The sequence below is a fragment of the Sciurus carolinensis genome, chromosome 7 (genome assembly GCF_902686445.1).
Source record: "Sciurus carolinensis chromosome 7, mSciCar1.2, whole genome shotgun sequence".
Lineage (NCBI taxonomy): Eukaryota > Metazoa > Chordata > Mammalia > Rodentia > Sciuridae > Sciurus > Sciurus carolinensis.
This window is the reverse complement of record NC_062219.1, coordinates 139,110,426-139,135,950: the sequence shown is the minus strand read 5'-3', so window position 1 is coordinate 139,135,950 and position 25,525 is coordinate 139,110,426. Positions and strand designations below refer to the sequence as shown.

Here is a 25,525-nt window from a genome sequence, read left to right as displayed (position 1 = left end):
GTGGGAGATTCTGGAAGCAGTAAGCCTGGCAATTGACTGGATGTAGGAACAAGGGCAGAGATTAAACTTAAACCTGAGGAACCAGCAGTGGGTTCTCAAACTTTAATCACCCCTCTCATCACCAAGACAGCTTGTTAAAATGCAGATTCCCACACCCCAAACCCCCTGGTCAGGGGCAGATCCAAGAAGCTGCCTGTTAACAGATCGTGCTGATTTGTAAACTCTGTTTCTGGCCTGCAGTGAGATACATAGGAAATGGACAGCGTTTTGACAGTTTTGATGGCAATTTAACTGACAGATGTATACAAGTGGCATCTAATAATTAAAAGCTAAGGCTTGACTTTGTGTGTGTTTGGGATTTCTCATGTCAATTTTCTCATGATTCATTTTTTTGTCAATTTTGCAAAATGTATTAGTCCATGGAAATTTAAATTTTTTTGAAAACAAAGCAGTTTTTGCACTGGGATGATGGCAAGCACTGCGCCACATGATTCTGGCGCAGGACACACTTGGGCAACAGTCAGAAGAGAGGGTCAGTAAAAGAAAAGGGAAACAAACGAGTGAGAAGGTGCTCGCAGCTGGGAGCCCTCTCGGCAGCCATGTCACCTTTGTGGAACATGCAGGTGTCTGGTTCCACAGAACTGCACCTGCTCTCCCACCAGGCCACCAGCCTCCATGCCGGGTCACCTGAGAGCCTGTAACTGCCCATCGTCCTGCCTAATGGCCACATCTCTTCACTGCTGCACCTAATTGTGACCTCCACCTGCCCAGGTCCTCTCTGGCCCTGGTACGCAGGTCTCCTGCCACCTACCAACCCTTCTGAATCTCCTCATGTATTTCAGAAATTGTCCCCTAAGATAACAGGCTGGCCAGCAGGGAGAAAGGAACACCAATGTGATCAAGGCTTGTAGAGAGGAGAATATGAACTTGGGACAGTCATTAGTTGCCTTCAATAGAGCCACTTCAGCACAGTGAGGGGGACAGGAGTCAGGCAGTAAGGGACATGAAAAGGAAAGAGCAGACTCCCTGAATGACAGACAGGTGGCAGGTGGTCACATGATTTCAAAATCTGTGCGACTGGATGCTATCTGGAACATTCATTTCATGATACCTTAAATATTTGTTTTCTTCTAAGACTTCCAAATTCTCCCCTAACTTCCTAGCACTCACTGTATAAAAGTAGCTATAAAAGCTGTTTGCCTCTCTGAGATAATAGGACAAGCAACATCAGTCATTCTTTAGAGCAAAAGATCATAAAGAAATTCAATACTTATGTTGTCTTGGGGAAGGGAAGCAATATCTACTTAAGCTCACAGAACAATTGAAGAATGGGGAACATAGTGGAAAAGTTGGGAATAGGTTGGGATCTATTTTCTTAAAGTTCTTGAACTGGTGCCCTACCAAAATTGTCCAAATTTAAAACAGGAACCCATGAAAGCATCTTTGTGCTCTTCTCCAACAGAATCCAAGCTTCTAAACTTGAACCTTTGGAAAGAAGATGCCGACAGGGTCATTTAGTTCAAAAACAAATGTGCAAAGTGAGATATAGAGTTAAAGTCAATCACAACTGCAAAGAGTAGGCCTGACCCCATGAACACTTGACCTTGTGGTTCTCTGATCCAAGAAAACCATTCACAAACATCTTCAGCACATTCCATTCTGAAGACAGTCAAAGTCCTTAAAGATAAAAGCAAGAGCACAATGACACTGAGGAAAGCTGGGACTCTGAACAGCTCTTCTGTGTTTGGATGGAGGGTCTCGTGCCCTCACATAGACAATTGCTCGGAATGGCTCAGGAGATGTTCGCTATCTTGATTGCTGAAATGGTTTCACTGATGCCCATCTATGCACAATTTGTAGAACAGTATGCTTTGGATAAGGAGCTTACAATATGTTGGGTTTTTTTTTTTTTAAAGGCTGTTTAGAAAAAAAGGAAAGAAAGAAAAAGAAAGAAAAAAAGGGACATTCAGAGAAACACAGAAAGGAACCCTAGAATTGAGTTCTAAGCATTATCTTATCTGGGTTTGCTCAGCTGTGCTCCAGGTAATTAGGAGGCTATAGTTTCTGGGTCTGCTACAGTTCAGATATGGAATGTTGTCCCCCAAAGGTCCATCTGTTGAAGGCTTGGTTCTCAGCTTGGCCTACTGGGAGGTGGTAGAACATTGAAGAGGTGGGGCCTAGTCAGAGGTTTTCAGATTATTGAGGGTGTGCCCCTGAAGGGGATAATAGGACCCCAGCCTCTTCTCTTCCTCTATTTTGTTCTCCTGTCATGAACTGAGCGGTTTTGCTCTGCTATATGCTTCCTGCCATGATATGCTGCCTAGCCACAGGGCCTCCAGAACTGTGAGCCAAAATAAACCTTTTCTCTTTATAAGTTGATTATTTCAGAAATTTGTTGTAATTTTGGAAAACTGACAAATACAGAGTCCAAAGAGGGAAAAAGAAACCCCGCAAGTGTTTCCGACACAGGGTATTTAATGCAGAGAACTGGTGACACGGTAGTGGTAGAGCTCAACAGATGAGCAGATTGTGGAGTGGCAAGCCATGAATTAGCAATATCAGGAAGCCATGCTGCCCTTAGAAAGGAAGCAGAGATCCAAGGTTCACCAAGGGAAGATGAAACAGGTGGGCCACCCAGAAAGAGCTGGAGCCACAAAAGGCAGTGGCATCTGCAGCCTGCCATAGTCCACAAGAATAACCAGGGCCAGGAATCGGGGCAGAAGGCCAGGCCTGACACAAGACACTTTCAGCAATAAAGGGTTATGAAGCAAAAGTAGTTCAAAAAGAAAACTATTACAAGAAGTTAGCAACGTCTCTACTGCCAGCCTTTTCACAGCTCTAACATGCTGACAGACATGTAAATCTCAAAGACAAGAGCAGACTATTAAGTGCTTCCATGATCTTTTTATGCAGAACATTTTGAAAAAGCAGAGTTCATGAGACATCTCCTGGAAAATGCTGATCAAGTGCAACACTCATATTTTATAGAGAAGAAAGAAAACTAGAAAGTTAGTTAAGTGTCTTGAACAAGATATTATAGGAAGGATATTACTAACACTAGAGGTTCAATTCAAGCTTCCTGGATAATAATCAAGTGCTCTTTCCTCTACTCTGTACTTAAGTACTTTCTAGCACCATCAAGAAAACTAACTACTTAACTGTAATAGTGGTAGATGACTCATTCCTGTGGTACGGAACTCCATGGCAATGTGTATAATCTGCTCTGCTGCTGACAGAGGCACCAAAACGATGGGTAAAAAACACATTAAGAAAAAGGAAATGAATGCATTGAGGTTGCCAAATTTGTTAAATGGAGGAAAAGAAGAGAAGACAATGAGAGCATAAGAAACAGAGCAACTAACATCCACTGGGTACCACCTACACCCCTACCACCATGTTGGACTCCACATCTAATGACAGTGACACACGTGTGCATCAAATGATAGAATCAAACAACTTCAGTTAAGCAGATGAAGTAACCAAAGGGCCATATGTTCTAGAGGTGTTCCCAAAGTGGATGTTAGAGGGCTCTGCCCTAAACAGTCCCCCTAGAAAAGCAAATGCCCATTCCATGGCCCTCTGGGAGAAGTACAGGTATCCAAATATCTTCAACTAAAGGCCCCTATGATCGACTCACTATCCCCCACAACCAGCCTTTGCCCTGCCCTTAAGTATGATTTCTTTTTTTGCTTGATTAAATTTCCAACACCCAGAGAGGTATTAAACCACGGCACATTCCAAGTCAGACGTCTGGGACAAAGTTGAACTTCTCAAGCCCACTGATAGTGTCATGTCCCCAGGCTGTTCCATTTTGAAGAGGTTCCATCTGTACAGGTGAGGGAAGCTGGTGGGAGAAGAAGGATGAGCAATTTGGCTAAAATTCTGTGAGAAAATACCTCATTCTGATGGGTAATGGACACAGAGATGGGGAGAATTCACAAAATGTCTCAATTGTACAATATCCATAAAGGAATGCTCACACATTGCCAACATATCTCAGATGAAGTCCAAGCTATGTGCTCAATAGCACTTTTTAGAGTTTCCATGTTTCTTGTTTATACTCTTTTGTCTTTTCTGGTTTTTTCATCATTAATCCATGTCAACCTTTGTCATGGAAAACAGTTCAAAGGAAAATAAGCCTATTCTATATATTCTTTACAAAGACCTCTGAATGTGGGGAGAAAGGTACACTCTTACATTGCTGGTGGGGCTGCAAATTAGTGCAGCCACTCTGGAAAGCAGTGTGGAGATTCCTTAGAAAACTTGGAATGGAAACACCATTTGACCCAGCTATCCCACTCCTTGGCCTATACCCAAAGGACTTAAAATCAGCATATTACAGAGATACAGCCACATCAATGTTCATAGCTGCCCAGTTCACAATAGCCAGATTGTGGAACCAACCTAGATGTCCTTCAATTGATGAATGGATAAAGAAAATGTGGTATATATATACAATGGAATATTACTCAGCCATAAAGAACAATAAAATTATGGCATTTGCAGGCAAATGGATGAAACTGGAGAATATCATGCTAAGTGAGATAAGCCAATCTCAAAAAACCAAAGGAAGAATGATATCGCTAATAAGTGGATGATGACACATAATGGGGGGTGGGAAGGGTTAGTGTTGGGGTTAGAGTTGGGTTTAGGGAGGGGGGCAGGAATGGAGGAAGGAAGGACTGTATAGATGGAGGGGAAGGGTGGGAGGGGAGGGGGGGAAGGGAAAAAAATGGCAGAATGAATCAAACAACATTACCCTATGTAGATTTATGATTACACAAATGGTATGCCTTTACGCCATGTACAGACAGAGAAACAACATGTATCCCATTTGTTTACAATTTTATAATAAAAAAAAATTAATTTAGTTTTACTCAATTCTCAACAATCTCTCTGAGGAAGTATCTGAAATTTCCCCCATCCTGCCTCCAGAACCAGTATGATTTTCCCCCCTTTAGTCTGTTCCTCAATTCTAAAGGCACACCATTTCAATATAAGTTTTCCAAAAGGAAGGAAACATATTTCACTCTTTCCCTAATACCCCCCTAATTTTAATAATTTACAAGCACAAAATTCCAACAATTCTTGTTCATTCTTCAGGCTTCTCTATTTTACTCCCTCAAATCCTGCCGAGCATGGATCAAACAGGCACAAGCCAGGGAGAAATTTAATCACTCATGTCTCTGCCTGAGGGATTGTCTAGGTACTATGGTGACAGACACCTCACTAGAAGTATGTGGAGGAAAAAAAATTTTTAACTCCTAGACTTTAAAAAAAGAAAGAAAGAGCGATTTCTGATGAATTTGTTGTCAACACATAGAAGCAGTATAAAATAAGACCCCACATTATCACAGACAATCAAAATTACTTTTTTATGCAACACTGGGGTAAAATTCCAGAAATGAAGTATTATTCAACAAAAGAATTTTATTACTCTTGTCCCAAACTCTGTGTATTTTGAATTTTTATATTTTTATGGATTCATTTTTCCCTGTTAAATAGAGAGCTTCTCCACAGTGGGTTTTTAGGACAGTAAAACTACTCTGTTTGATACTATCACGGTGGATGCATTTGTCCAGACCCCAGAATAAACATCCAGAGTGAACCCTAATGTAAACTGTAGTCTCCCTTGATATCATGATGTATCAATCCATCGATTTTAACAAATGGGCCACTCTGGTCGCAGATGTTGTTAAGAGGAAAGGTTAAGTAGATGTAAGGGCAGGAGAAATGGAAGAAATCTCTGGATAATAGAATGAATCAGACATTACTATTCTATGTGCATATATGATTACATGACCAATATAATTCTACATCACATACAACCTGATGAATGAAAAGTTATACTCCATATATGTATAATATGTCAAAATACGTTCTACTATCAGAACAAATAGAAAAAAGAAATCTCTGTAAACTTCTGTTCAATTTTGCTATGAACCTAAAACTGCTCTAAAAAACAAAAACCCTGATTTTTTAAAGCGTACGGCTTCTCTGTTGTTAACTCATTCTGCTGTGGGAGTCGGCAAATAAAATCTGGAGAAAAAAAATAAAGTAAAAAATTTTAGCCCTTCATCTCATGGTTTACAAAATTCAAACTTTGGACTATTTAAATGTAACTCATAGATTTAAAAGAAGGGAGGGGAAAATAACTTGTTTCAGAGAATAAGCAAAGTCAATTTTTTTTTTTAATCTCCTGGTCACATGGACACGTGAGAGTGCACACCCACAGATGATGTAGTCGGCTCATCCTCTGACTAGACAAAAACTGGAATTTTTTTTCAGTCCATGTTCATGTACAGGAAACCAACAAGACTGTAAACACAGGAACAACAATCAACAAACGCAGATGTGGCAGGCTGGAAGTCACATTCTGGACAAGGTGAAAGGGTAAGTGGCAACAGAGTGATAATAAGGAGCTCTGAGGATAACAAAGGTCAGCTTGGAGGGCCCCTCCCCAGGGGCACTGTCCCCGCCTGCTGTCAATCTACACTCCTCCCCCTCCCGGGCAGAACTCTCCCATGATGAGAAAACAATCTGAACACAAAACCAGCACTAGGGAGCAAAGACATTTCAAGCCCAGGACAATCCCAGACTCTCCAGCAGGATCAGCAATCAAGGGCGTATGCCCATGAACTTGAAAGTCAGGAAGCCTCTCTCACTCGGAACCAGGAACCAGAACCTCCTTCTGCAAAAATGTTTCAAGAGATTCTTCGACCCAGTCATCTGGGACTGTGTTTGAGATAACAAGACCGTGGGGAGCCATCAAGGAATTACCTGATGTAATTTAGATACCATCTCTATTATGGGCCCAATCTCTTGAATAATGGAGATGGGAAGGGCAGGAAGAGAATCCGGGCCTGTGAATATCAGTGGAACAATGCCACACAGAGCAAAGTGGTTTTCAATTCAGTTTCAGAGCAGAAAACAATTCACTGGGGTCAACAGTCCTTCAGCACACTGAACAAGAGGATATTTATAGATATACATAGCATTTTCTTTTCTCAAAGCTGAGTTCTAGGAGAGACTGCTACTCACTAACAGAAAACGAACAAAATTTCAGAAGATTTGGATCTCCTCATCTCTTTTCCAGGATTCTGCTCTGGCATGCTTTGTAATGACTCTTAAAGTATCCACTCCTGCCTGATCAATGGCCCTACTGCTCTGATGCACTAGGACCTCTTGGCAGGTCTGTGAATTTTCCTTCAGCCTTACGATGTAACAGCAGTACAGAGGAAAGTGTGCTGAATAAATCTAACAAATTCAACTGAAAACACAAAAGATAAGATGATAAGCAAAACTTTTCAAGCTCCAAATTCTATGCACAATATAAATTTACCAATAATCCCAAACTAGGTCAACCGATACACCCAGAGTGGGTTATCATTGCTGAACATGTTTCTCCATAAAAACCACCTTGGAATACTAGCCATTTTCGCAGTCAGGCTCTGGAGTCTAACTTTATTCATGGGGTGCTGAATACTAATATTTATCCTGGATAAGAAACTACATAAAACAATACCTTCAAAATCCTGGTAGCTGAACAAAATAATCTAGTAAGTTTCAATGCCCAGCAATCAATGGGTAGATTTCTAATGCCTGTGATAAGCAGATGGACTCAGATTCTGAGAATTCCTGGTGCTCTCAAAAACTTTAGAGGGGCCTGGAGAGATAGCTCAGTCGGTAGAGTGCTTGCCTTGTAAGCACAAGGCCCTGGGTTCAATCCCCACCACCCAAAAAAAAAAAAAAAAAAAAACTTTAGAGGTTGATAACACTGGTTCTTTAATAACTCTACATTCTACTAAAATGATGATGGTTTTTCTTCTCCTTGACACAACTGTCACCACTTTCGTACATTCCAACAGAGACTGGGACCATTTTCTGGTGCAAAAATTTCCAGAGGGCAAGAGATGAACCGAGATGGGTGCTGAATTGGAGATATAAGGGTACCATGAAAAGAGAAGATGTGTTCGAATAAAACTAACTCAGCTGTCATGTCAAAAACAGTGGAATTAAGGACAACAGCATGCACTGCTTCTCTGTGAGGAACACAAAAGAAAGGGTGCAAGCAAGGTCCCCACATCATCCCCTGGGTGACAGTCTGAGGCCAAGGCAGCAGGCTTCCTGGCAGGTACATGGTCCTTGTACTGCAGCCTCTGGAGGGTGGGACAGAAGGGTTAATGTGTAACACCTGCTCACAAAGCATGAGGCCTTTGTGAATTGACTGCTCATATCTGAGGGAGTTTCTGTATTGATTTCTACTCCTTTAACCAGATACCTATGGAAGTTTCTAACCAAAACAGAATGATCTGATTTGAAAATATCTCCTCCTTTTCTGTCTACTGCTAGAAGCACCAATGATGGTGAATTGACTAAAATTCACAAGAAAAAAAAAGGGAGGGGGAGAATCAGGCTCAAAATGGAAAAATTAAACCAAAATGACTTTATTCTAAGTATAAAAGTAAGCGGGCTGGGGCTGTAGCTCAGCGGTAGGATGCTTGCCTAGCACCTGTGAGGCACTGGGTTTGATCCTCAGCACCACATACAAATAAATTAAGGTATTGTGTCCATCTACAACTAAAAAGAATTAAAAAAAAAGAAGTAAGCATTCTCTAGAATAATTCCCTTTTTGATGTAGAATGGGAAACACAACAGAGGGCTGATTTGTGAAAAAGTTACAGAAAGCTGATTCATTATCCAAGAAACTGCATCCTCTTCATTTTCCTTTTCTAACTCAGCTTCTTAAATAAACAGGGTTGAGACAAAGAGGCTGGAGCAGTTATCTCTGAGTTTGCTAAACTACCTAAAGCAGGTATTCACAGTCCCCACCCATATTCCTGTAAAATGTTGATATGAATTAGGAGTATAGATCAGTGGTAGAACCAGGGCGTAGCATGCACAAGGCCCTAGGTTCCATCCCCAGCACTAAAAATGAAATCTAACATATAAAGCAGAAAACTCTGAAGACACAGGGATACAACTTAGTTATCACATGCCCAATAAAGTGCTGAACATTGTTTTTCCACTTAGATTCTCTTATCCCTGGGGAGCCCTCCTCCAAGCTAATCAGAGATGAGCTCTTAAGTAGAGGAACTAACCATGATTCAGCACATTAAAAAAAAGGATTTATACCCATTCTTAGCAGGACAACCGAAGGAAACACCATCTGAGGTCTAAACAATGATATCTACTTGCCCTTTCATCTTAGTTTAAGAACACTTTGTAGGACTTTTTTGTTGAAATGCCACTGAATTTCACATTTAAATCTCTTCAGCAGGACTTCCACTGCTTCTTTGAACCCAGTTCTTGCAAATTCTTCAAACTATTTTTGCTATGAGTAGCTTGCAGGCATGGATTTATTTTCTGCTAACAAAAATCTTCATTTAAGTACAGGCAGCTCAAATGAAAAATAGTACCTACTGATCCTATGTTGATGAGGGAAAGACAGTACTGTGGATCTGGTTAGAAATATGAGTAGGGAGTATTCAATTTTTCTTCTAATTTATGTTTCCCAGGAGTAATTTTGTCGAGAAGATTGCCAATATTTTTAGTACAATAAGTTTCTTGTTACTTGTACTAACACATACTGATTCCCTTCTCTGAGCATGATTTGAGTTTTTTTATTTCATTTAATCCTAGCATCTGGAGATCAACACCTCATTAATTCAGAGTAAGTGAAGTCTGAAATACAGAGATTTAAAGAAACACTGTTACAACTCTTTCATGTAATGCATAATACAAATTAATAGACATGTGGATATCTAATGAAAAAAAGGCATGTTAATAGAACCTTATGATATGCATCCAATGCCATGAACCTCAACATTCTGAGTGTCTGAACTTCAGACTTTTTACTCAATAAAAATTGGGCTTGCCATTTCTAAAGAATCAGATCTTCCGTATTAAAAATGTAGGATATTGCCTACATTTTCATTAATTCAATCTTTTTAAAAAGCACCTGCCATGTGCTCAGCATTGTGTTATGTGCGCAGGCTATCATGATGGATGAGTGAGACTTCAGCCTTTGAAGGATGACATCCTAGAGGGGACACAAACAAATGAGTAAGCAAATTCCAAGAGAAAAAAAGAACACTCCTTCTGATCAGCAAAAGGAAGGAAATAAGCAGGGTGCTGGGGTGGTAAAGTAGAGGGTGGGCGGCCCTAGTTTATGTAGAGGGGCAGAGAAGATCTCTCTAAGAAGGTGAATATTAAGCTAGGACCAAGGATATTTCAGGACACCTCTCCAAGGTCACCAAATTGGCAGCAGTGCTTATTAGACTGCCAAGACATTTTTAGCAGAAAACAAATAGAAAATGGCATCTGTGTCCCTGATTACATGCAAGTTCACGAGCTCAGCCAGGCTACTCTGTAGACCAGTCTCAGTAGCAGACAGTTTACACTTCACATCCCTGGCTATTCACCCAGACGGAGTTTTAAACAGGCAACATAAACAACAATGAGCTGGTCGAATGACCAGCATTTGGACTACAAGAGAGAGATTCATCCTGTTGATTCATACTTCCTGATAGTTCTGCTGATGACAAAGCTCAGGGTGTTTTAAATGTATTTCATGAGTAAACTATTCCTCCAGTCTCAGAGAAGAGGAATGTTTACAACTATGTAACACTTTCCCTTATACCTCCAGTGCTCAACTTTCTCAACCCAGTAGATAAGAGTATTTCTATTTACAGTACTGCAGCATTTGTCTTTCTGCAGGTTCTTTAATAGATGAGTCCTGTAATATAACATTTAACATGACATTGACACCAATCAAGACATCTGTAGAATTCTCCCCACATCCTTATTTAGAGAATCCACACTACTAAGCAATTACTTTCTTCAAGTGAACTGTCCGTCTTTTGGTTCAGAGTCATGGTAATCAGATTTTATCACATTTTGGCCTCTCATTGTGAAATCTCCCCCTTCCCACTGCTAAATGGATTAAGATGAAATGGAATTGCTTGATTGGCAGGTGGCATGGCTTTCAGCTTGGATTCTACTTACCTAAAAAAGGGTTTCTTCTTTAATTCCCACATGGAGTCCAGGATGTAATAGGTATGACTTATAGTCAGACAGGGGATGATGGGATATGAGGGGCTTAGGTCAGAGTTCCATGTCGGCCTGCGCCCCTCATCTGAAATTGCACTATTAGTGAGTTCTCCTGGAACTTTGCAGATCTTTAAAAATCCTTTATGAAAAATGAAAATATCCCTAAGGATATACTATGTTAAACCATCCCATTGGCAAGACTGCTGTCAACCAGCTTCAAACAGTGTGACTCAGAAGGAGTGTATACCCATAGACCACAAAAGGTCAGAAAAGCAAGGAACCAGGGAAATTTGGAAGTCACTAAGCACAATAAACATCACTGTACTTTACAAACTTGCCTCAAATCCACTCTTGAAATTTCAAATACCACCCAAGGCAATGGTTCTTCAATCCTGGAATGATTTGGGCATCTTAAAAAAAAAAAAAAAAAAAAAAAAAAAAAAAAAAAACCAACTAATTCCTGGCTTTGCCCTCACACATTCTGATTGAATTGAGATGGTGTACAGCCTGGGTCCTAGGATTTTTTAAATCTCTCAGGTAAGTCTACAGTCAAGGTCTGGCAGTTTTGCTCACTGGGATGATACACAGATTTCATCAGACGTCAAGATCTTCTGTGCCAGAGATTCTTGACCATGGTAGCACATTAGAAAAATCTAAGGCACTTGGGGGGAGGGAAAGGATGCCTGAACCTCACTCTCAAAGATTCCGATGTAATTGCTCTGGGTCTAGGAAGCAGCCCCAGCATCCCAGAGTTCTACAAGTGCCTGGGGGGCAGGGTGATGCTAAGGCTGAGAACTATGGTCCAAGGTCAGGAACTGTTTTCTCTAAGAGTGTAACATGATTCTCCATGAAGGAACCAGTCTTCCTCCACTTTTATCTAGTTTAGGTCTCTCCACAAAAGGCAATAAAACATTTCCCCAAAAGTTGTCAGGAAACTTGGGGAAGGGGGTGTTGGGTGAGAGAATAAGGGGTGGAATTTATTAGATGAGAAGAAGCAGAAAAGTTAGAATAAGGAAGTGCCCTGGTCCTCTGCCACCCCTCTCCACTCCATCCCACCCCGCCATCACCAAATTTTATTGACTGGCAAGAGAGAGAGTTTCCTTAGACTGCTTCCTGGAGGTGGCTCAACCTTGGATTTGCTTTCAATAAATTGTGAAAATTCTTGTCCAATCAGATCTCCTGGCAGTGCAAGTAGCCAGATTGGCAGGCCCTGCGCTTCCACTCCCTGTGAGATTCTGTTTCATGAATTTCCCAGGAGGATTTTTGCACCACTTGGATGCCAATCTTCCAGCCTCTTCACCCTCCCCCTCCTCCTTCGATCCTACGCTTCACTTTTTACCACCAACCCCCACCAAAGCTCAGCGGAATTGAGAATCATAGATAATACTTGTAAAGAAATCGTTCAGACATTTTACATGGGAATCATTCAAGTACATAAGGCAGTTAAAGGACGGACGTCTCTGACGTGGCTTGGAAACCTGTGTGCTGCTTTAGCAAGTATCTACTAACCCACTCTGGTGCCTGGGCATGACCACGCGTTTCACACGGGACAGGAATCTCGTGAAGATTCACCCCACAGCACTACTGCACCTACTCCGCGTGTGTTTATTGCATCCCCAGTTCTCCCTGAGAGGATGCATCCCCTAGATACCTCTGTCTACACTAAACTGAGTCAGTTTATGAATGAAAAGCACAAATCAGAAGCATTGATTGCAAACGAGTCTTCCTCACAACTTTCACATTTACATATGGGAAAATTTAAGGGGGAAACCAGTCGATATGACTCTGTCCGTATTGCCACAGAACATTTGTGGCACAGCCCGATTTAGCCGCCCTTGAATTTCCATTCTGTTGCCTGGCAACGGTCTCAGACCAGCTCAGCGCCCAACCCCGACCCTACCCCGCACCCTTTCTCGCCCGTGCAGACTAGGCAGCCTTGATTGAAGCTTTAGCCTTTGGGGACAACAGCCAAAGGCATTGAGAGCGTGGGCACTGGATGGATTACCCCAGTTGAACTGGGATCCTGCTCGCCTTCCACGGTCCTTGCCGGACCTTCCTCTGGAACCAAAGCCCTACCTTCCCAATACCTAGATTCCTCTTAAAACACATCAAGTTTTCAAAGTTCTCAACTACTCTCCGACTCCCTAAAAGTCTCAGTGGGAAAAATGACACTCCAAGAGGCAAGGGGGCTAAAGAAGATATTTCGGAAGGGAAAGTGTGCTGAAGAAAAGTCTTCTGCTTCCTCGGGAAGCCATACTCGGGTGAAACTTTCCCGCCAGAGTCGGGTTAACGTGGCCCCAGAAGGGCAGTAGTGAGAAAAGCGAAGAACGTGCTCCGGCCGCTGGTGAAGACATGCTAGCCAAGGGTAGCACTCCCGGAGCCCGGCACCCCGGCGCGCCTCGTCCCGCCCCCCGCCTCACATCGCAGCCGAGCGCAGCCTGACCCAAGACTAGCGGAGCGCACGTGCCTCCTACTGCCTCGCAGGTGGCAGGAGCGCCGCCGCTCGTCCCCGGATCCCCGCTGCGCCAGGCAGGATCTGCAAGCTCCTCCAACCCTTCACACCCACCAACCCGCCCCCCAACCCCGGGCCCGGGAAACTGAAAGGAGGGAGATATTCTCGCCGTTATGTTACCCCCAAATTCTTACCCAGGTTCACAAAGCTCATGACCATGTCGGCGTCGTTGAGGAAGGCGCTGTCCTGCGCACTAGTCAGTGGGGACGCGCCGCCGCCGCCAGGTCCAGGGGCCAAGAGGCTCTTGTGGTTGAGGGTGTGTGCTGCGCTGGCAGACGGTTGTCCGATCCCGGACAAGCTGGCCCCTCCGTGGGGCCCGGGATGCCGCCTGTGCCCCTCCGACGCCCCATCCTCATCATCGTCTGCAGAAAGGGCGTTGTACAGATCCAGCATGAATAGGGGCGCAGACTTTAGCCGTCCTGGAGGTGGCTCCCCGCGAGGCGTCTGCTGCTGCGGGAGCGCTGGGGGCTGTGGCTGCTGAAGGCCGTGCAGGGGCCGGGGGCGGTGTGGCAGCCCCAGCACCGACAGGATCTCCTTCTGCATCTCACGTTTCTCGTGCGTCTTGAGCCGCCGGTAAAGGAAGCCGGAGGAGGACTGCGGCGGTGGCGGCTGCTGCTCTGCGCGGACAGGGCTCCCGCCGTCCCCTGGCAGTTGATCCCCGGCAGCGGCCGCCGCCGCTGCCGACAAGGGCGACCGCAGTGGCGGGGGCCCGCAGCAGCTGCACAGCAGCCCCCACCACCAGCACAGCCACTGCGCCCTCCGCCCCAGCCCCGGCATCCCCGCCCCGCCGGGCCGCCTCCGCGGGCCCCGCAGGCGTCGAGCGGCTGTGCGAGGCCGGAGAGCGGCCGCTGTGGCCCTTGGCGAGAACAGCCCCCGCCACCTCTCAACGGACTCGCTTCCTCTTCCTGGCCTTCAGTCCTTATCTCTCATGGTCGTCCGGGGAGCCCCCAGTAACCCAGGCTGGAGGGAAGGGGAAGGAGCGATCGCTAGAGCCCCGCACTCCGCGCAGGTCTCTAGAGGCGCAAGTCCAGGCCAGGTGTGTCCAAGTCAGTATTGCACTGCAACCGGCGCCCGCGCCCCTGGGCGGGTCACGGCGCGGTCACTGCCGGGCCTCGCCGCCCGCACACGTGCGCTGCCCCGCGCCCTCCGGAGCTGTGGCCGAACAGGACCCGGGGCGGCGGGGAAGCGGGTCCTCTCACGAGCTGGGGACGATGTCCCGCATCATCCCCCGAGCACGCCCCTCTCCGGTTCGCAGGGCCACGGTGAAGTTTACCCCGCCGCCGGGCCCAGGCTGTGACGACAAGGCGTCCCGAAACGCCAGTCTTCTCCGCGAGGCTTAACTTCCTTCTTGTTCACAAACTCCGCGCCCCTCCGCCCTGGGCACTGTCTCTCCCCCTCAAAATCGCGCGCCTCCCCAAGCGGAGGCGGCGAGGATCTTGCTTTCCGTTCCGTGTTCTCCCAGTTGCCCAGAAAACCCCGCTGGCCGAGGGGACAGGAGGGACGGAGACCCGCGCGGGGAGCGGCTGCTGCGACGTCGGCGCCGGAATTCGCAGTCTCCCGCCTCCCTGAGCTGCGCTCCCCGCAGCGGCCAACGTGGGCTTTCTGCTGCGCGTCTACCTCAGGTACCGCACTCCAGCCCCCGGGACTCCCCGCCCTCCTGGGTAACCGACAGGCTGGCAGCCAATGAGGAGACGCATCTCCCGGGCTATTTAAATAGGCCCGCCCCTTCTTTCACCCTCCCCTCCAGAGAGGCGTCGCCTCCGCGGCGGGTAGGTTTCAAGTACAGAGAATTCTTGGAGTCACCGGAGGAGCCGCGAGGCACCAAAGGCAAAGAGGTCATCGTTAATAAGAATGCTTTGACGAGCCCACCCGATATGAACCTCTTTTGCTGTCATGTCAAAGACCTAAGTTGTGTTCAATACAAGTAAACACAGCTATTAAATCAATTATTCCTGAAATAATTGAAGAAGAAAAGAAAAATGATCGTTTTCCCATTCCCTCCTTAGTTTCTCTTATTGATGTAATGTAGGCGTTTAGCGGACACGTGGCTTTCAAAGGCAGCTGCTGGAGTTGGGCACGCCCTCCGAGGGAGCTGCTCACAAACTGGCCGCAGAGAGGGCCAAGTATTAGCCAGACCGGTGTCCTGCGGATTTCGGGTCGAATATTTTGACTTATCTCTTCATTTGGGCTTTGAAAGAGGGTGTGATCAGCTAATACAATAGAAGAGCCACCCCTAACTTCTTGGAAATGTCTCAGTGCTTCTTCAGTTTGTCTGCTAGTGTTGCATTTTAATTTATTGAAATACAATACAGTTTACATAGTGCAAAATAAAACTTGAGGAGTGGTGGATAAAGACAAGCCCAGCAAAAAAAAAGGGCTTGGCATGCATCCTGAAGACGGGGAGTGGTACAAAGGCCCTGAAACACAGGGCGCTGTGAACTTGACAACACCAACAACAACGTTTACCAATAAGGCTGCAAATTCACTTGCCTGTCCGCTATCTAAGAATGTTCAGGCATCTGTGGATGCTAGGAGCAAAATTGCTTTAAATTTAACTGTTCTTTTACCTGGTGAAAAGTGTACAGATTAGAAACAAAAACTTCAATTTGCTGATTTGGCAGCCCCAGTTCACATGATCCAAGGTATTTGGGAGTGAGACCAAATATAGACTATGAGATTCATGGACTTATGAGGTCATGGGGTTTCTGCTGGTCCAAATCTTACAAACATTCCTATCTTATTTCAAAGAATCTGTTTTGAGTGAGCAAGGGTCTTAACCTCCAACAATCCACTGGATCCGTCTTTCTAGTTTTATGTTGGCACAGGCACAGAGGTCGTTTAGGACAATGTTTAATTTTTCAAATGTCCAATAGTTGATATCAGGCCACACAACTTCAGCAATACTGAAAGTCTTTAATGATCTACCATAATTCTTTTCATCCTGAAAGAGAAAGCATCACTGCCTGGTCTGGATGCCAGGACTCTTAGAATTCAAGAGACTGCACCATTTCTTTCTTCTCTCCAGGACATGTTACAAACATAAAATCATTGCCATGTTGGCCACAGCACACACAAGCTCCATCCAGAAGATCTGAGATCCCAGCAGGTATATGCAGGAGGAGGTCTCCCCTCCAGTACCTCCTCCTTTCACAAAACCTAGTCACACTCTCTTCATAAGACTTCTGGTGAAATACATGCAAATAAAAGAAGATACAAGCTGTAAATGCAGTGGGGAACACTCTGGAAAATTTTTTAAAATCTTGAGCATAGATAGGGACACTTTAGTAGGGCTATGCCATTTGAAATACACAATCAGATTGTGACCTGCCTATTACATATGCATCTATGGGGATAAATCTAGTGCAAAATACATATGTATACACACACCTATGCCATCTCCCTCTTTTCTTAGACACTTGGCTAAAGAAAGATGGACCCAGGTGACATGCATCTATAATGCCATTTAGTGATGATACATTATCAATTAAACTCGAAAACCCTGATTCAGTCTGGTATGGGCTGCCCACCCGCACCAAGATGGACTCTAGTTCTTATTGAATTCTGCTAGAGTTGGTGGGGAATGCTAGAATAAGGGGGGATTCTAAATGATGAACACAAGAACCCACCTCTCCCTTGAGAAACCCGGGAAAACTGAAAAGTAGGTCAAATGGGACATGATGATGATCTTGTAGACAGTGATGTGCAACTGAGAGATGTGGTCTAATATCCCCACTATGTGCTTCCAACCTGTACACATTATGTTTGCCAGCAAACACCCAGGCAAACATTTGAATCCATCAGGGACCAAGGGAGTAGGTAAAGAGGTACAGTTCTAAGATTTTAATAAGCTCAAAGTTGGACCACTGCTTCTACAAATCAACTGGGGCACTGGGTGGGAAAGGAAGCCCTAATACCCCATCTCACTCACTCCCCATAGACATCCCAGTGCTACCCAGAGTTCTCAGAAGAGGGAGCTAGAGAAAAGATACATGTGATTGGAGAGGATGTGAAGGATTTGAAGGAAGAGGAGAGATCTGGCTTTGGAGTTAGCTAGAATGTGTGAACCACCTTAAGAAAATCAGTGGTAACTTCGCCCCCTGCAGGACACCAAAATATTACCGCCCCTTCTTCTGTGAGCTCTGGACAAGCTTCATTAAGTTCTCTGTATGTGTCTCTAAAACATCTGGGGGGGAAAGAAGAAGAATTCGTTCAAGAAGCCAGATGTGGGAGCCAATCCATAGCAAACATCTGGCTGCTTGGCTGACATTTCATGCAGATGGCCTCCGAGGTTTCTGGAAAAGGTCGCCTGTCCCACCCCTGCCCTACCTCATGAAGTGAGGAACCCTCACATAAAGCACAGGCCACCCCACGCCTTCAGTGGTGCTGGAGACAGGGTGGGAATCCTGTACCCACATATTATTAAGGCCCAGTGCAATTCACACAGCAAATTCTTTAGAATCCTTGTCCTTGCTCCTTGTATCTTATGGAGGTTTATGCTGTACATTTATAGCACACTTGACCAAATAATTTCTATTTTGAAAAGATAACTACTTATTAACTTGATATGATAAATACTCTCTATCCTATACTTTTCTGTGAATTATATCATTAGCAGTCAGCTACAACTGCAGTTTGACTTGACATTAAATCACATATTGGCCTCATTCAACTGATTTTCCTAAAGCTCTAAGTTGCTGCTTTTAGAATTAATTTAACTTTAAAATTTATAAACTATGTGGCTGTGACGTTTAAAAGTAAGGGGTGTGGGGGGTTCTGACCTCCTTAAATCCTCAGGAAGCTCCATTCAAAAATTAAATTTTCATTATGCAAATTAGCATAAGAACTGGAATATATTTGATATTAATTGCAAAATATAATAATTCATTCAACTTTGAAAAGTATCAATTGGGAGTTGAGCAAAAAGGAAATATGTTAAGTAAATGTTTGCAGAATATGAGAAATAAAAATTTGCAAGTTAAATAAATATTGCTTCTGAAAGCTACACCTGTAAGGCAGCCTCCAAAATATGTGTTTTATCCAAAAGTCTGTGGTACATTTACATTCACTCACACTCTCCCTTCACTGTCTATTCAAAAATGCTGGGCATTCACATTTCAAAATAGCCAAGCCATCATATTTTCCTACTCATGAAGGACATCTGGTGGCAGAGTGAAAAACTAATACATAAATCTGTTTCCAGACATTTTTTTTTTCCACATTGCAACCCAAATAGCAAATCTGTTACTTGTGTGTGTTTCAAACTCTTCACACAAGCTCAGATCTCATGGATTTAGGCTGTCTACATAAAATTGAGCAGCAAAGTATTCCAAGATCCAAATGACTAAATCATTTTTGAAACTTGCATTAGATAATTAACATATGCAGTCTGTCTTCAATTTTTTTTTTCTTTTTCTTTCTTTTTTTAACGGAGCAAAACAATACTTCACACATTCCCATGGCTAGTTTTACTATCCTTAAAGAACTTTGTTCCAAGAAAGCATTGGACTCTTGGTTGGGCTGGGTAAAGCATGAGGCTGCCTGGGCTTTGCTGGCCTCTGAGTTTCACTCCATTCTGTGAGCAGTTCTGCACCCATGTCCCAGAAATGTCTTCATGTCAACCAGGAGGTTTTACATGAAAATATGACTTATTGTGCTACCAATCTCTTTAACTAGCAGATCCATAAACAGTGGCATGTGGGGCCAAGGAAAACCACACTGAATAAAAGCCAGTTAGGATGAAAGTCAGGGACTTTTGACTTCCAGAGGAGAAGAAAAAGACTATTTGCTCAGTCTGCATCCATCCATCCATCTATCCATCCATACATTCATTCAACAAGGAATCTGAATGCCTACCAGGCAGTGCTCTAAGTTTTGGGGAATTGAACAGCCAGAATCTGTCCTCCTAGATTCTAGACAGGGAGATGGACAATAAGCAAAATCAGCAAATCCACTGTGATAGTCAGAATATTGTTCCCCAGGATGTTTGCCCCAGTGTCTCACCTATGAAAATGTGATCTTGTGTTACAAAGGGGACTTTACAGAGGGAATGAAAATTGCTGAACAGGTGAACTTAAAATAGGAAGATTATCCCAATTATCCAAGAGGACCCAACACAATCCAAGCAAAGGAGAAGGCAGGAGAAATGCTTGGCCTGAGAGGGTCTTGATTCGACTTGCTGGCTTTGAAGACCCAGAGGCCACAATCCAGGGAATGCAGGGAGCCCTAGAAGCTGAGAACAAACCCCAGATGACAATATCAAGAGAAAAGCAATCTTGGTCTTCATCGCAAATTCTGGCAACAACCAAAATGAGCCTAGAAGAGGATTCCCTCCAAGAGCCTCTGGAGTAGAGCCCTAGGCAGCAGACCCTTTCACTTTGGCCTAGTAGAACCCATGACAGAGAAAGGAACCTAGGCTACAGGACCTCCCACCCAGAGAATCGTGAGAAGAGCAGTTTGTGTCATTTTATGATACTAAATTTATATTTTGTTTCAGCAACATTACACTAACTAATACATATTTAGTGTAATGGCAATTACATGGAAAAAATTCAAACAAGGAAGGGGATTAGGGAGTGTGTGGATGGTCAGGACAGTCTTATGAAGAAGGAAGAATTTGAACAAAGACCCAAAAGGGTAAATGGGACCAGCTATGAGGATATCTGGGGAACGAACTTTCAGGCAGGGGAAACAGTCAGTGCAAAGACCCTGCACCAGTGGAATGCCTGGTTAGTTTGAGAAAGGGCAAGAAGGCCAATTAAGCCAGAGCTGAGGAAATGGGAGGAATAACAGTAGGAAATTCCACTGGAATACTAAGAGGGCCAGGATTTAGCACCCTGGACACCCTGGTGAAGACTTCAGCTTTTATTAAAAAGTGTGAAATGGTACAATGTAGGAAAATCGCACAGACACAACATTGGGTAAAAGAAGTCAGACAAGAAAATATACACCCAGAATTCCATTTATATAAAATTCAAAAACAGGCTAAATGAAGCTAAAGGTCAGGTTGGTGGCTCCTTTTGGAGAGAAGAGTGGGAATAATGACCAAATGAAACTAAGTGGGGGCTTCCCGTGAACTGATATGTTTCCTTGTTTTGGAGCTGGCTATACGAGTGAGGTCAGTTTTAACAATTCAGAGAGTGGTATACATGTTATCTGTACACTTCTTCTGTATGTTGTATTGCAATTGAAATTTTGATTGAAAAGCAATTAAGGAAAGGAAAAAACAGTAGCGGCAAAGAAGCGTGACATCGGAGGATCGCTGGATGGTTTCGAGCAGAGGAGTGGTGTGAATGGACTTAAATTTTAACAGAATCCCTCAGGCCACTGGGTGGAGAGTAGACTATAGAGCTGCCAGCTCTGAATCCAGAAGACCAGTTAGGAAACTCTTGTTCACGGTCAGACAGGAGATGATGATAGTTCATAGAGGCCCTCAGAGTGAAGCAGAAGAGGCAGAGAAAAGTGACTGGAATCTGGACATGTTTTGAAGGCAAATCCTGATGCCCAGAGAATGTGCTAACTACACATAAGAACAAGCTATACCAAAACTACTCCCCACCCTGAAAAGGTTGCAAAGTATGGCTTCCCATGGCAGGAGCCCAGGGTGGTAGTATGAATTTACTAAAGGCCAAGTAAGGAGTGTTCATGCCCTCATGATTATGGGCAAATACCCTGATCATGCCAAGGAGTGACTGAGGGCCTTCAGGTATCATCTCTATCAGTACCCAGACCTCAAAACCTACTCAAAGCAAACATTCAGAGGCTTGCTATGCAAGAATAACTTCAAGGTAAGTCCCTTGAAGTCATGGGGAAATGCAAATCAAAACTACCCTGAGACTTCATCTCACTCCAATCAGAATGGCAGTCATGAAGAATTCAAATAATAGTAAATGCTGGAGAGAAGGTAGAAGAAAAAAGGAACACTTTCACACTGTTGGTGGGATTATAAATTAGTGCAACCACTATGGAGATCAGTGTGGAGTTTCCTCAAAAGATTAGGCATGGAATCACCAAATAACCCACTTTTTGGTAGAATTACAGTCATCATACTACAGTGAGTGATACGTGCTTACCCATGTTTACAGCAGCACACAATAACCAACTATGAAACCAACCTAGGTGTCCACCAGTGGATGAAGGGTTAAAGAAAATGATGGTATATATACACAACAGAGTTTTATTCAGTCATAAAGAAAAATGAAATCATGTCATTTGCAAGAAAATGGGTGGAACTTGAGACTATTATATTAAGCAAGATAAGCCAAACTCAGAAGGTCAAGGGTCATATATGTACTCTCAAATGTGAAAGCTAGAGAGGAAAAAGGAAAAGAAAGTGCGTACGTGGGGGTGGATCTCATGAAAATCAAAGGGAGATCAGCAGAGTAGAGGAAAAGGACCAGGGGAAGAAGGAAGGGAAGGAAAAAGGAAATATAGGGGAATGATATTGGCCAAATTATAAGTTTATATTTCCTGCATGTATGAATATTTAATAAAAAAGTCACCATTATGTACAACTATAATACAATAATAAAAATATGGAAAAGTGGCATGTTCCTTAATAGCCTCTGTCTATGTGTGTGTGTGTCTGTGTGTGTGTGTGTGTGTGTGTGTGTGTGTGTCAAGCTGGGAATTGAACTTAGGTCCTCGTGCATGCAGGGCAAGTGCACTCCCACTGAGCTAAACCCCCAGTCCCTTTAGTGACCTTTCGACAAGATTCCCTAAGTAGTAATATCTTAGTTCTGTTTCTGAATATAAAATCTCCTCCATGGTATGAAGTTTGGTAATTAAGAATTAGCTTTAAAAGAACTCCTAGAAGCTGGGTCCATGGTGCTCACCTATAGTTCCAGTACTCGGTAGACTGAGGCAGGAGAACCCCTTGATTCCATGAATTGGTGGCCAGCCTGGGCAACATGGTGAGATCCCATGACAAAAAAATAAAAACAAATAAGATTCCTATAAATGTGGTATCCTAGAGGGGATATTGGAGCAGGAAATAAAAAGGAGATTAAGGAAAAGGGTATTGAATTCCTAGAATTTAAATTTAGTTTAGTTTCAAAACAATGTATTAATATTGTTCATTGGTGGTGACAAATGTATCATAATAATGCAAGACAGTATGTTATAATTATAGGAGACACAAGCTTGAGTTATCCAGAACTCTCTATACAATCTTCACAACTTTTCTCTAAGCTTAAGATCATGCCAAATATAAAGCTTATTTTATTTAAAAGAAAAAGTGGACCATGGTGAGGGCCACATGGAGGCAGTGAAATCCAGTCCAATCCAGGCAGTGACCCAGGCCCCAGTCTCTGGCCAGCTGGGAAGAGAGAGCACCAGGCCTCCTCAGAGCAGTCAGGACTGTGGCTTCCAAGTCTCCTGCAGACCACGGGTAGATACGCCATCCAGAAATCTGTGCTGCCCAAGCAAGACCAAGACCCACTCCCTCCTACACCTCCCAAAGACTCCCAGAACATCCCTGGAACTGAGAAGTTTGGTGACATTGTGAAAGAAGTTGGGCCTTTGAAAGTGACCAACCAGAGAGAGGAGCTAAAAATTAAGCAAAAATTTTTGTAAATAAAATCGTGGCAAACACCCAGAACACCAGATCCCTGGAAGCTCCAGTCGTTACAGTCTTGACCATCCAGATCCACAATTATGAAGAACACGTGCAAAAACATTGAGAGGACAGAGACCACTAATGCTAGGTGCAGATGAGCATTGACCAGAAGGAAGATGCTCACAAACCTGCTCAAGACAGCCATAGTGCCTTTGCGAAGACAGGCAGGGAGCTGGGGACCGCATACACCTTTCCTTCTCCGTATTATCCAACTCTGTGACCACAGGGTCTCTTGTGCATTCAGGTTTTCCAGGAGGTGAAAAGCTGAACAAGCCACAGCAGCCTAAAACAAGAAGACCCTGGAACCCAGAGAGCGCTTCCAAAGCCTGACCAGAGACCCTCAAAGAAAACCAATAGAATCTGTTAAAATGTTACAAAGAAAAACCATTCTCATGGCTTTAATCTTAGGATGTAGCAATTAAAATTCAGAGGGGCTGGGATTGCAGCTCAGTGGTAGAGCACTTGACTAGCACATATGAGGCACTGGGTTTGATCCTCAGCACCACATCTAAATAAATAAATAAAAGTCTTATGTCCAAGTAACAATTTAAAAAAATAAAATAAATAAAATTCGGCCACATCCTTTGCTTTAGAAAGTAATATGTGACTTTATTCCAATTAGATTAATAACGGATAGATTACTCACCAAGCTTTTATTCAGTGTCTCACTTATTCATCTGTATTTAATTATTTGTTATTAACCCAAAGCCAAGCTGCCTGACTCTCCAATCTTCTGCTTCTGCATTGTTTCAGGTCAGTCTCTGTTGAATTCTTACAGAACTCATTTCTAACTATAAATTATGGGATTTTCTAGGAATGTCAAGTTTAGCCTTCCTTCCTGTGTGTTTCTTGAACTTCTTTAGGATTCCATCGTGATCAATTTATTCATAACATTTTTGAGCAATCTTTTTGTAGAGTCTTCATGTTGATCTGGTGAACTGACAAACATATGTGACTCATCAGCTCATTAACATCAACATTTTCCACTTCAAGTGAGGTGCGAAGATCTTGCCCCTTGGGTCTCCTCTACTTGCTCCCTTTCCTCTTTATTTCATTGCCCTGTGTTTTCACTGCCATAACCCAGTATGATTCTAGAACTCATAAGGAAAAGGACGGTCCATAGTTTACACCAAGTTTCTGTTCCCTTTGTTATTCTTTCTTCCTTCCTGATGTGCCAAGATTCTTTCTCTCATCATTTCCTCTCTGTTTGAAGAACTTCCTCTGGCCATTCTTTAAGGGTAGGTCTGCTAACAACAACTTTTTAGTTTCTCTTTGAGAATGAATCAACCCTCCCTATCTACAGATTCTGCATCCTCACATTCAACCAACCAGAGATCAAAAGTATTTTTGAAAAAAACTTGTCTGTAATGAACCCATACAGATGTATTCCTTGTCATTATTCCCTAAACAATACAGTATAACAACTAGTGATGTAGCATTTACATTGTTTCAGGTATCATAAGTACAGTGGAGATGATTTAAAGTATACAGGAGGATATTGGTAGGTTTTATGCAAATACTACTCCATTTTGAACCAGGGACCCGAGCATCCAAGGATTCAAGAGTGTGGGGTCAGAACTAATCCCCCTCAGGTACTGAGAGACAGTGTGTTTTATTTTCCCTTTATTTCTAACGGATAGTTTCAGTGGATGTAGAATTTGCAATTGGCAATTCTTTGAGTCAACTTGTGTGACTTCCTGCTGGCCTCCAGGCTTCGGATGAGAATCTGCTGTCTTTCAGCTTGTTTCCCAATGGGATGTTGCTCCCTCGCTGCATTCAGATTTTCTCTTTTTTGTTCGCTTTCAGATATTTAATTATGATGAATCTTCAAGTGGGTTTCTTTGGGTTTATTTTGTCTGGGATTTGCTTGGTTTCTTAAATACGAAGCTGTGTGTCTTCAAAACCATATGGAGAGTTTCCAGCCATTACCTATTCCAATTCTCTTTCAGTCTCACTCTCTTACCTCTCTCATTCTGGAACTCTTCTTTTTTTCTTCTTCTTCTTTAAATATTTTTAGTTGTAGGTGGCACAATACCTTTATTTTGTTTATTTATTTCTATGTGGTGCTGAGGATCGAGCCCAGTGCCTCACACGTGTTGGGCAAGCCCTCTACCACTGAGCCACGACCCCAGTCCTCTTTCTGGGACTTTAGATGATACAATGCTGCATTTTTTGTTATTGTCCTGTATGTTGCTGAGGTTCTTTTGATTTTTTTCTCCCCAGTCTCTTTTCTTTCTGTTTTTGGTTTAGATACATTAGATCAATATTTAGGGATAAATGTATCGGTGTGTCCTGAAGTTCATTGACACTGTACTCTGTCATCTCCACTCTACTACTGAGACTTTCCA

The 25,525-nt window shown here is 43.4% G+C and overlaps 1 protein-coding gene across 1 annotated transcript in view; it reads right to left on the bottom strand.

Annotated features, from left to right (window-relative positions):
• Window positions 1–15,180, bottom strand: part of Bmp6 (bone morphogenetic protein 6) — a 157,281-nt gene extending 142,101 nt beyond the window's left edge. The window contains exon 1 of the mRNA XM_047558036.1: window positions 13,699–15,180. Within this exon, the coding sequence (XP_047413992.1) occupies window positions 13,699–14,341 (643 nt within the window). The 5' untranslated portion in view covers window positions 14,342–15,180. The remainder of the gene's footprint in view (window positions 1–13,698) is intronic.
• Between the last annotated feature and the right edge of the window lie 10,345 nt (window positions 15,181–25,525).